The sequence below is a fragment of the Equus caballus genome, chromosome 24 (genome assembly GCF_041296265.1).
Source record: "Equus caballus isolate H_3958 breed thoroughbred chromosome 24, TB-T2T, whole genome shotgun sequence".
Taxonomy (NCBI): Eukaryota; Metazoa; Chordata; class Mammalia; order Perissodactyla; family Equidae; genus Equus; species Equus caballus.
In genome coordinates, this window is record NC_091707.1 from 35,616,751 (window position 1) to 35,627,831 (window position 11,081).

The window sequence follows — 11,081 nt, forward strand, 5'->3', positions numbered from 1 at the left end:
CCGCCTCTGCCGTCAGGCGCTGCCCGAACAGGCCACGGGGATGGTGGACTACAGCTCCCAGAACCCCCAGTGAACCGTGCCTGGTCGTTTCCTATAGTTTTAGCGCGACATTCTGCGGTTATCCAGCGGGTCACCCAACAAGACTACAACTCCCATGAGGCTCAGCAGGGCCGAGTCAGGGTCCAGGGAAACAATGGGACGTGTTCTTTGTGTCCCTACGGGTGAAGAATGGTCGCGTGAGCGGTTGCATTTCGGGCCCCTTTGGGGATAACCTGAGAGAGCTTGGAGGAACTCTAGAACAGGCGGAAGCTAAGGTCGGGCGAGGTGGAACGGAAGTACCTGGTGCAAGCGAGGAGGAGCCGGAAGTTAAGGCGGGGAGGGGGCGGGGGGGTGGAGGGAAAAGCAAGCCAGGAGGTTCTGCGGTCGCTTCTAGTAGTTTCCAGGCGCTGCCGGGTGGCTGGGACCAAGCGGTCCTGAGGCTGTGACTGTGGCTGCTCGGGAGCTGGTGGCGGCGCGGTAGGAGAGCCAATGGCCAAGTGGGGTGAGGGCGACCCACGCTGGATCGTGGAGGAGCGGGCCGACGCCACCAACGTCAACAACTGGCACTGGTGAGGGCCAGCGGGCCAGGCCGCGGGAGCGGTACGGCCGAGCCAGGGTCGCAGGGTCCCTGGAACCTCGGCCGGGACAGAGCTGGGGCCGAGGCAGCCCTGCCCGGAGGTGGGGGTGGGTCCTTCCTGTTTCAGGGGGCTGTAGTCGCTGGTCCCTCCACCCCCCGGCCTCCGTTTCAGTGTTTGGGGGTCGGGGGGCAACGTGGAGGACTGCGCTCCAGAGGAGGAGTTTCAGAGATACGAGAACATAACCCCCTAGCTGCTGCATCCAGCCTGAACACGGGAGATGCTTCCCACACGTGGCCGGAGGAGTCAGCGAGACCCAGACCGCCTTGGGTTGTGTTGGGAGATTGCAGCGTTAGGCTCGGGGCCACAGGGCTGGAATTCCCATTTTGCGGTTTACGGGTGAAATTAAAAGTGGGTCATAGGGGACCACTACCTCAGTCCAGAGGGCAAAGGTTTGGAACGTGTTCTGTAGGTGCTCGGAGCTCAGTGATGCTGAAGACGCCATGGCCTCTCACCCGGAACTGTTAAGTTGGTTGTGTTGTAACTCCAGGCAGTGCCCCTGGTTGCCGGGCAATCATGGATTTTATAACTTAACCACTTTGAAAAGCCTACCCTCCTTCATGAAATCTTTCGGAAGTAATGTTTCCTTATCTTTCATCTCCACTGAACTTTGTTCATGCCGTGTTTACTATATTTTTACTTTGTTGCCCCTCTTTTTGCTGTTTTCTCAACTAGTTAGTAAGTTGGGAGGCACATAGTGATTTTTCTTCTCAGCATCTCATCCTGCCTCCTCTTAACATACACAGAGTGCTTGACCTAATTTTTGTTTTGAAGCCCTGGACTTAGACTGTTTTCATGGCCATTTGGAGGGCACAGAAGGTGAAGGGCATTTACAGCACAGCCTGCATTTGACAGGTCAAGATTATTGGTTTACTCCTCACTGGACCTTTTGGCTAAATACTGCATTCTGTGGCCCAGTCTGTGCTCCTGATCCTAGCAGGATGTGTACAGTTTTCCACTTGGTCAAATGGGGGCACCATGTGAAAGTGTCGGATAGTGACCCCAGCACCATCATGCTGAGAAAGGAAAGCATAATTTCCCATTTAGTTTGTAACGGTCCTGGACAGCAGTTGTGTTTATAGACGTTACGGGACTCCTTGTCTCCTAGGAGAGGACATACTAGAGTGGGACTGAGGGTTTTGTGTTCTTTTCAAACTATTTGTCAGGCCTCCTTTAGCCTTGGATTCCCTTGCGCGGAGCAAGCAGTGTATCCTCCATTTGCCTGCTGGTCCATAGCTTTGTTTCTGTTTTGCAGGACAGAGAGGGATGCTTCAAATTGGTCCACGGATAAGCTGAAAACGCTGTTCCTGGCAGTGCAGGTGCAAAATGAGGAAGGCAAGTGTGAGGTGACAGAGGTGAATAAGCTTGATGGAGAGGCATCCATTAACAATCGCAAAGGCAAACTTATCTTCTTTTATGAATGGAGCATCAAACTAAACTGGACAGGTAAGTCTGGTGGGCTGTTAGGGTAGACGTTAACTGCATTTTGATGGACCTGTTGAGGAGGCTGGGAGGACAATTTTTGAGAGGTTATGAACTTTTCAAGGGAGATAGCTAGTGCTGGTTTGGAGGCGTATAGAAAGCAGTATTGCATGCTGGAATTTCTGTGCCTCTGGGACACTAAATGGTTTTCCTCAGAGTTTCATGAGTCCCCACCTGTGAAACAGCTGGGCCACTGAATCATTGGGCCTTGGTCTGTACTGGGACATATAAGGTGACATATCTTCAGATTAGCTACTTGTGTCTCTTGGATGATTTAAAAGTGCGGAGGGGGATTATTTTGGTCTCGATCTTTTTTTGTCTCTCCAGTTCAGACTGCTGTGCTAATGAAGCTAGTATGTGACTAGAATTGGGGGCAGTTTTATCCTCTAATTTAATGTTCCTTCTCTGATGATATTAGCAAAGAATTAGGGCCATGCACATACCGCACTGACATTTGGGAGGCTAAATTTTAAAAGGCACTAAAACTAAAGGAGTACATGTATGGGGCAAAGCATAAAATAAATTTGTGCTTCGGTAAACACTTCTCGAGTGGTAATAAAAAAGGAAAAAGATATATGTGTTCATGATTTTTTTTTTTTAACTACTCGAGCTTAGTAGTCTGGAGAAGGTATCATCTTGTCCAGTCCTCTTTTTATAGCTCGAGAAACTGAGTCCTAGAGAAGTGAAGATAAGTGTTTTGTTAGCTAATTTTGAAATAAAGTCAATTCTGCTATAACGTGAGATATGTGTTCCTGAAAATCACCAAATACAAAATCACTCAACAGAAATCATAAGGTTTATAGGGAAGATGGGCTGAGGGACACAACACAACCCCTGCAAAAGCTTCATCGGTGACACATTTTTTAAAAGTTAGGAATGTAAAAGTTGGTAGCACAGTTTCACATGTGTTGAATGGTAAGAAATGCATAAATAATACAATAAATCTGGTGCTTTACCTTGAAAGAGACCTGCAGTTTACTTGTGGAGGTAGGCATCAGAAGGGTTGCGGCTTGTGGGTTGCTGTGAAGTGGTGGAAGGTGGGTCACCTGAAATCAGGAGGAACATTACCACGTCACTTGTGGATGGCCTGGCTCATAACACACATGGTGAACTGAGGTCACTGGCAGAGAAATGTTTGAGGTGTGTGCGTTTCGTGTATTTCTACACAGCTCACTTTAGCTGGGTATGGTTTTTTGTGTCCACCTAGTGTTTCTCATGGATTAAATCACATATAAGCAAACATGAAATTCATGTTATGATCAAATTGTCCCCTAATAAATCAGTCGCATTGGAACAGATTTGTATTTTCGAAACAAGCATCCCAGCAGGACTGACTGTATTGGCTGTTGACCCAAGTCCTCCCTGGCAGAGTTGATGCTGGTGCCGAATCCACATCGCTCTTAGTCCCAAGTCCCACACTGTAGTTACACAGTTGGTCTCAAGAAATCTGACGAGGAAAAACATTTCTTGGGGTGGGGGCGCGGGTGAAGAGGGTTTGGTTGCATCTGGCATGTGGCATTCTCTGAGAATAAAGAGGGTCAGGTAAGTTATCCAAAAGGATTGTAAGCAGAATAGTAGTTAGGACTCCAGAGAAGACTTCCCCTGCGAGGAGGAGACTAATGACATTGCCCTGTTTTTGACAGGTACCTCTAAGACTGGAGTACAGTACAAGGGACATGTGGAGATCCCCAATTTGTCTGATGAAAACAGCGTGGATGAAGTAGAGGTTTGTGCTTCTTAATGCCTCATCTGAGTCTTCCACATCTTCTTCTCAAATGAGGAAAATGACCTGTCATTCAAGATTAAAGCCAGGCTTGACCCAAGCATTTAGAACCCTGGTTTACAGATGATTTTCTAGGTCTGTGGTGCCAGTGGGAGCTTCCAGAGCAGCTTGTGCTTATTTAACTACTTCGCTCTAGCTAGTAGCCTGGGTTCTAACATTAGCCACCTTTGCCTTGGCAGAGAGAACTCGAGAAGGAACACTCAGTGGGGATTGCACGAATACCCCAGCCCTCAGGCATTTCCTTTGGAAATGTCAGCAGTTCTCTGATTGCTCAGCACCCACGTTCCACAATGTGGGTGCCCCTCAAGTTATTTACCACCTACTTCTGATCTTTCACTCAGATTAGTGTGAGCCTTGCCAAAGATGAGCCTGACACAAATCTCGTGGCCTTAATGAAGGAAGAAGGGGTGAAACTTCTCAGAGAAGCCATGGGAATTTACATCAGCACTCTCAAAACAGGTACCCCTTGAGTAGTTCTGTGCCTTGAGGAGGCAGCTTTCCACTGTCAGGCTCTGGCCAAGGGGCTGGACAGTCCTTTCTTTGGCAAATGGGTAAAGATTTGGGGGGAGGGGGCTCATTTCATCTCGCAGTCAGTCTATAAACTGAGTAAGCGAAAGATGTAGAGATCTGTTGTCTAATATGTTGGCTGTGGAGCACTTGCAATGTCGCTAGTCCAAACTGAGATGTGCTATGAGTCTAAAGTACACAATGGATTTTGAAGACTTGGTCCCAAGACAAAGAAGAAGTAGCTCAGTAATTTTTTGATATTGATAACATTGAAATGACAGTTTGCAAATATTGGGTTAAATATATTATTAAAACTATAATTTCATCTTTTTTAAACTCTTTAATGTGGATACTAGAAAGTTTAAAATTCCGTTACATTTGTGTTGGATAGCACTGATCTAAAGACTTGGCACCCCCACACTCGCTCCTTGAGCCCAGTCCTGGACAGGCAGCCTGCAGGGATGTTGAGGGGCTTGTTAGAAAGCAGTGAGCTCAGCTCTCCCCTAGCCTGCCAGGTCTGCTAGTGGTCGTGGTGTTTGGAGTACATTTAATGACCATCAAAGGGAACCAGCAGAGCAGGTGATAGTTTTGTGGTGGGAACCAGTGCTCTAGTGCCGTAATGAGTTCTGGCCGTTCCACTGAGGTAAGGCAGAGTGGAGAAGGGGGGCTAATGTGCATCCATGGGCATCTTGCCCCGCTCTTGACGTCACTGGAAGTGCCACCACATTCATTGGCCACCATCCGTAGTAGACCTCGTGTACATTTAACAAGATGTAATGCTTCTGACTGAGTCAGGTTTAAAATAATGCCAGCGAAGGTACTGCATTCTATAGCACACACTCAGATAGCTGTCTGGCATAGACCAAAGGTAAAGACGCAAAGCAGGTAGACCCTTCCTTTCCTTGTCATGACCTCATTCTGGGTTAAGATGGCCGTGTTGGTCAAACCATAATGAAGGCCCATATCAGCTACTAAGAAATAACTTCCGAGAGCCGGGATTTATCTTTTCAGAGTTCACGCAGGGCATGATTTTGCCCACAATGAATGGAGACTCAGTAGACCCAACCGGGCAGCCAGCACCGAAGACTGAGGAGCGCAAGGTAAAGGGTACTCCCTCGGCTGGGGTGGGAGGCTGTTCGGAAAGGGAGTGGAGACACTGCCACCTCCTCAGTTCCGCATTTCAGCCGTTCTCTCCGACCCTAACCTCTAAGCCAGAGCAGCCTATGAGCCGTTCATGGTGCTTTTTTGAGAGTCTGTCGACGCATTTTTAACCTGGTTTTTATTCATTAGAACAGACTCCTAGAGCAAATGCAAGCCATTGGGGACTTCAAAGTCTGACTCCAGATTTCATTTAAACCAGTTAGGTTATGAACACAGCATGGTCTTCAGCCATGTATGTCTTCAGTATTATCTGTAACTAGAGAGTTTATATTTCGTTGTTTGGTACTAGAGGTCTCATCAAGGTATCAGGGGTTAGATCACTAACTTCACCTATCAGGAAATTGATGGCATTCAGCCCATTTGCAAGGTGAGCAACTGTTTTTTCTGGAGCTGGAACTTGTATGGCTCAGGCTCAGCACTTGGTTTTCAGCCCTCTTGCCCTTTTGTCAGCAGAGTGAAGGATATTCGGGCTGCGGGGCTGCTTCCAGCTATTTAATCATAGGAATTCTGTTTGAGAGTTAGGCTGAGCCCTACAGAAATGCCTAATGATTTGATGTGTGCTTTGGCCATTGGGTTTTTAAAAGAGAATCAGTCTTCCTTTACCTCGAGTGGTGGTTTTCAGTGGGAATTGAGGATTTTCTGGGAAAGTTTCCCCCATGACTGAAACACCCATACACACAAATTTCCTCCAATCCCCTGGAATAGTTAGCCTTCGAGGTGAAAAAGTTTGTGAGGATTATGGCAGGTCTATCTTTAGAGCCATGTTAATCGAGGTATCACCATGACTCTAAATTGACAGTTTTCACTGCCGTTTCCACAGGCTAATAAGTCTGCTCCTTCAAAAACCCAGACCAGACCTGTTGGTGTCAAAATCCCCACTTGTAAGATCACCCTTAGAGAAACCTTCCTGACATCACCAGAGGAGCTCTATAGAGTCTTGACCACCCAAGAGGTAGGTATAATCTTCAGACCTCGTGGCATCTCCCATTCCAGGGGACTTGGGTCGTGGGCATCTTCCCTCAGCTTGCAGAGGAAGTGCTGATGAGGGGAACCATGTGGCTTTCCTCACATCAGCAGAGGCAGAGGAAAAACGCTTTTGTTCAGCCCACTTATCAAAGTGGATTTGCCCTCTTTTTTCTCTTCTGTACTAGTTTTGGGTCATGTAAGTAGGAACCACTGAGACTCGTTCTTGTTAGAAAAGTGAATAGATCTGGAGAAATGGCATCATAGATTCAGAAAGAATTACTCAAGTCGAAGCCTGGCCTATACTGGAACAGACTAGAACCTGAACCTGGTCATTGGGCAAAGTGTAATCTTTGGAAATGAGAGCTGAGGCACGTAGGTGTCAGCTGGCGTTTGTTCCTTGGTCCCACTGAGCGCATGCACCTTCTCCCTACTGCCTTTTTTCCCCACAGCTCGTTCAGGCCTTCACTCATGCTCCTGCAATGTTAGAAGCAGACAAAGGTGGGAAATTTCACCTGGTAGATGGCAATGTCTCTGGGGAATTCACTGATCTGGTGAGTACCTGCCAGCCCCAGGCCCAGGATATAGCCTGTCTCGTCAGAAGAGTAACTTGTCTCCCTTTTTCAGCTCTGTAGGTAAAATCTAACACTTTAATCTCTTTGGTTAGTAAAACTTCATTTTTGTTTCTCAAAAGAATGCTGCAGTGGGGCTGGCCTTGTGGCCAAGTGAGTAAGTTCACGTCCCCTGCTTTGGCGGCCTGGGGTTCACTGGTTCGGATCCTGGGCGCAGAGCTAGCATTGCTCATCAAGCCATGCTGAGGCAGTGTGCCACGTAGAAGAACCTACAACTATGTACTGGGCTTTGGGGAGGAAAAAAACAAAAAGGAAGATTGGCAACAGGTGTTAGCTCAGGGCCAATTTTCCTCACCAAAGGGGGGAAAAAAGCAGCACTTGGAATAAATACTTCCATTTAAAAAAAAAAAAGAATGCTGAGTTGAATTCTGTTGCTTTTCTAGAATTTTTCCCTTAGTGGAGTAAATTAGTCCTTCCTAGAGAAATCAAAGGTGGAAGAGGGGTTATATACATTGGTGGCTTGTGGCTTTCCATTTGCAGCTTGAAATTTCAGCTGGGCACAGTTGCCCGGACCAACTTAGGAGTAGGGGGAGAAGCTGCAGCCAACATCACTGCAGAAGCTCCCATCTCTCTGGTCTGCTTTGTCCTCATAAGTAGTATAATCGCACAGGTGGCAGACTCCGTACGAAAGGCAGATGGCTAATCCTAGCTGGGATCGGGTCGGTGGTAATCTGTGGCATAGGCTGACTACTCTGATTATTATAGGTCCCTGAGAAACACATCGTGATGAAGTGGAGGTTTAAATCTTGGCCAGAAGGTAAGCAAGCACATTTGTTTATTGCCATTACCCTCTAGAACTTCTCCTTTTCCCCTTAGTCTCAAACCCGGCTGGAAACCCTGGATCCGAAACCTCCCTCCCCTCTGCCTTTCCCAGGACATTTTGCCACCATCACCTTGACCTTCGTTGACAAGAATGGAGAGACTGAGCTGTGCATGGAGGGCCGAGGCATCCCTGCCCCTGAGGAGGAGAGGACGCGGCAGGGCTGGCAGCGGTACTACTTTGAGGGCATCAAACAGACCTTTGGCTATGGCGCTCGCTTATTTTAGGGCCAGCGGCGGGGGCTACAACGGCCTGCCCAACCTTCAGTCCAGCCTCTCCTGACCAGGGCTTGTGACTCAACAGGATTGCACCATCCCAACCACTAACTTGGGGCCGGGGCCCCTTCCCTCCGTGTATACCTTGGGTTTGTGCATGTTTTCTGCTGGGTGGGATCAGAGGGCGATTTCTTTTATGTGTACATAAGCTAAATAAACGTAATTTAAAAAACGTACGTATCTGGAACCTGTGTTGACTGGGGTAGCTGGCACTAAGAATTCTCCTGATTTTGAATGAAAAAAAAACCCAGATGGAGGGGTTGGCCCCGTGGCCGAGTGGTTAAGTTCACGCGCTCCGCTGCAGGCGGCCCAGTGTTTTGTTGGTTCGAATCCTGGGCACAGACATGGCACTGCTCATCAAAACCACGCTGAGGCAGCATCCCACATACCACAACTAGAAGGACCCACAACGAAGAATATACAACTATGTACTGGGGGCTTTGGGGAGAAAAAAGGAAATAAAATAAAATCTTTAAAAAAAAAAAAAAACCCAGATGGATTTCATCTCTGTTCTAGGTGAGTGTAGGTGATTAAGAGGCATGAAGGGAGCCTGCTTCTCACCACCAAGCATTCCTGAGCTAGTCTGCTTTCTGCAGACTGGCAAACACTTCTGCCCGCCTCACGGAGGGAAAGAGGGGGAGGGTTGGTGCTCTGGGGTAAACACTGCCAACAAACATCATTGCTGGTGGAGCTGGCATCCTGGGCTTTCCAGTCTCCGGGGCCTCTTATCCTCTCCCAAGAAGAGATGATCCCCAGGTGGTGATTTGAGATGTGGAAGGAGACTGCCGCCCTCTGTCAGAGGGGAACTGTGGGCCTTGGGTTAACAGCTTCTGTTTATTGAGCAGAATTATTATTATTATTATGATCACTATGTACCAGACTCTACACTAAGCAGTTTCCTTGCATTCCCTCATTTAACCCCCATAACAGCCCTATGAAATAGATACTACCATCATTGATGTTTCACAGGAACCTGAGCCTTGGATTTCCTAAGTAACATCCCAGACCCTACAACTGGCGTTTAGCAGAGTTGGGATTTGGAACAAGGACCATAACTGCAGAGCCAGTGCTCAAATATAAACCATTATGTCTGCTGCCTTGTCATTGGGTTCATCCCCACAAAGAAGCTGTGCATTTCTATTATGTCAGGCATCTGTCCTGGAGTAGGAAATGCCAGCCCTCTTATTACTCCCAGAAAGAGGAGGAAAGGTCCTTGTTAAGAGTATTGTTAAATATGTACCTGGTTCCATTGAGTTTACTGAGCACTGACCAAGTGCTGGGGATGTTCTAGGGGGGTTCAGACTGCCATGTGGAAGAGAGGCAACCACCTGAACAGGGAGGGCTACTTTCCTGGACCAGCCCCGCCCCAGCTTCCTGCAGCCCAGCGTGAGTCAGTGTCTCCGATCCAGACCCTGCCTCCTGCAGCTACAGCTATTTCCTTCAGCTATTTTTGCCTGTTTTATTAGCTGGCAGCAAGGCCTGCAGACTAATCCTACCAGCATGACTTGGCCAAAACATATTTAAATAAAGCAGAAAATCAGTACTGATCGGGATAATTTAGACCCTCCAAAAGCCAGCTTTGGCTTGAATTACTCAACCGAGTGCAAACTGAACTAATTCGCATTTAATTCAGCACTATATCTGCCTCCTGGGGGGTCCAAAAAGAGGCCTTTTGATAAAGAACCTGTCTCGCTTGAATCCAATCTATGGACCCCCCAACACAGACTCCTCCTCCTCCTAACACAGAGACCAGTGACAAAAAAGGAGCCCATTCATGGTGGGCTGGAGAGTTACCAATTCCAGAACACTTAGGAAACAATCTGGAGTTCCCAAACACCCTAATAAAAACCAAAGCACCAGGCAAAGGACCTGTCAGGTGACATGCACAGGAACAGTGCACATCTCCAGGACTGATGGCTGTTCCAATCTCCACCACTGCCATTTTACTGATAGCGTTTCGGTTAGCCATCTGAGCCTAACACACAGAAGGACAGCTAACAACAAAACTGTGGACCTGGCTGGACTTTGGTTTGTATGTAAACGCACCACCTCCTAATAAATTGGGCAAATTTTCTCATCCGTAAAATGGGTATAACAGGTACCTTATGAGAGCATTAGAGATGATGGATGTAGAAGCACTGGCCCCTGGTGGCTTCCAGCAAATGGTACCTGCCGACTTCTGGACTCAGCTCAAGAGTTTTCCCTTGAGCAGGAATTGATATTTTGAAAAGCTCGTCAGTTCGCCAAATTGCAAATCCTAGGCCGAGGGCTCGCCTCACCTAAGAATCACCTGAACCTGTTAAATGCAGAAAAGTGGACTCCACCCCTAGAGATGCTAGTGGATGTGGGGTGGCCCGTGAACCTACATTTTAATGAACATCCCAGGTGATAGCGATGTCACGGAGGCGTTTTGAGAAGCACCTCAACAAGTTAAGAAAATCTAATTGTAATGGAGGAGCCAAAGAAGCACGTTTGGGTCCCTTTTGTGAATAATGGGACAAAGGATCTGAAGCATCCTCTCTTCCGAGACAAGGGAAGTCAGCAGGATCTGGCAGGGCTGGCACTAAAGGTTATTTTAAACCCTAGTAAGAATTCAATTTGACCAGTCTTGCCCAGCCTAGGATCCTTTACGAGGTAAGCCAGAGGGGGGAAAATTGGGCAAAACCCTGCAGGGGCCTGGAGCAGCTAAGGTAGAAATAGTGGTGGTGTTCGCGTTTGGAAGCATGGCCACGGATGGCTCCTGGTGTTTGGGACAGAAAGAAGAGCTAGTTAAGCCAGTGACGT

The 11,081-nt window shown here is 47.8% G+C and overlaps 1 protein-coding gene across 2 annotated transcripts; it reads left to right on the forward strand.

Moving 5' to 3' along the window:
• The first annotated feature begins 104 nt into the window (after nucleotides 1–104).
• AHSA1 (activator of HSP90 ATPase activity 1) lies at nucleotides 105–8,473 on the forward strand. Of its 2 annotated transcripts, none has more exons than XM_001493748.6 (9): nucleotides 105–608; nucleotides 1,930–2,120; nucleotides 3,800–3,882; nucleotides 4,281–4,398; nucleotides 5,458–5,546; nucleotides 6,428–6,559; nucleotides 7,023–7,124; nucleotides 7,908–7,959; nucleotides 8,077–8,473. In XM_001493748.6, exons 1-9 carry the CDS (start codon nucleotides 529–531, stop codon nucleotides 8,247–8,249), a joined length of 1,020 nt encoding a protein of 339 aa, XP_001493798.1. In that variant the 5' UTR covers nucleotides 105–528; the 3' UTR covers nucleotides 8,250–8,473. The 2 variants fall into 2 exon arrangements, with proteins under 2 accessions (XP_001493798.1, XP_023483947.1); XM_023628179.2 differs by having other exon boundaries at nucleotides 186–314.
• Nucleotides 8,474–11,081: the final 2,608 nt, after the last annotated feature.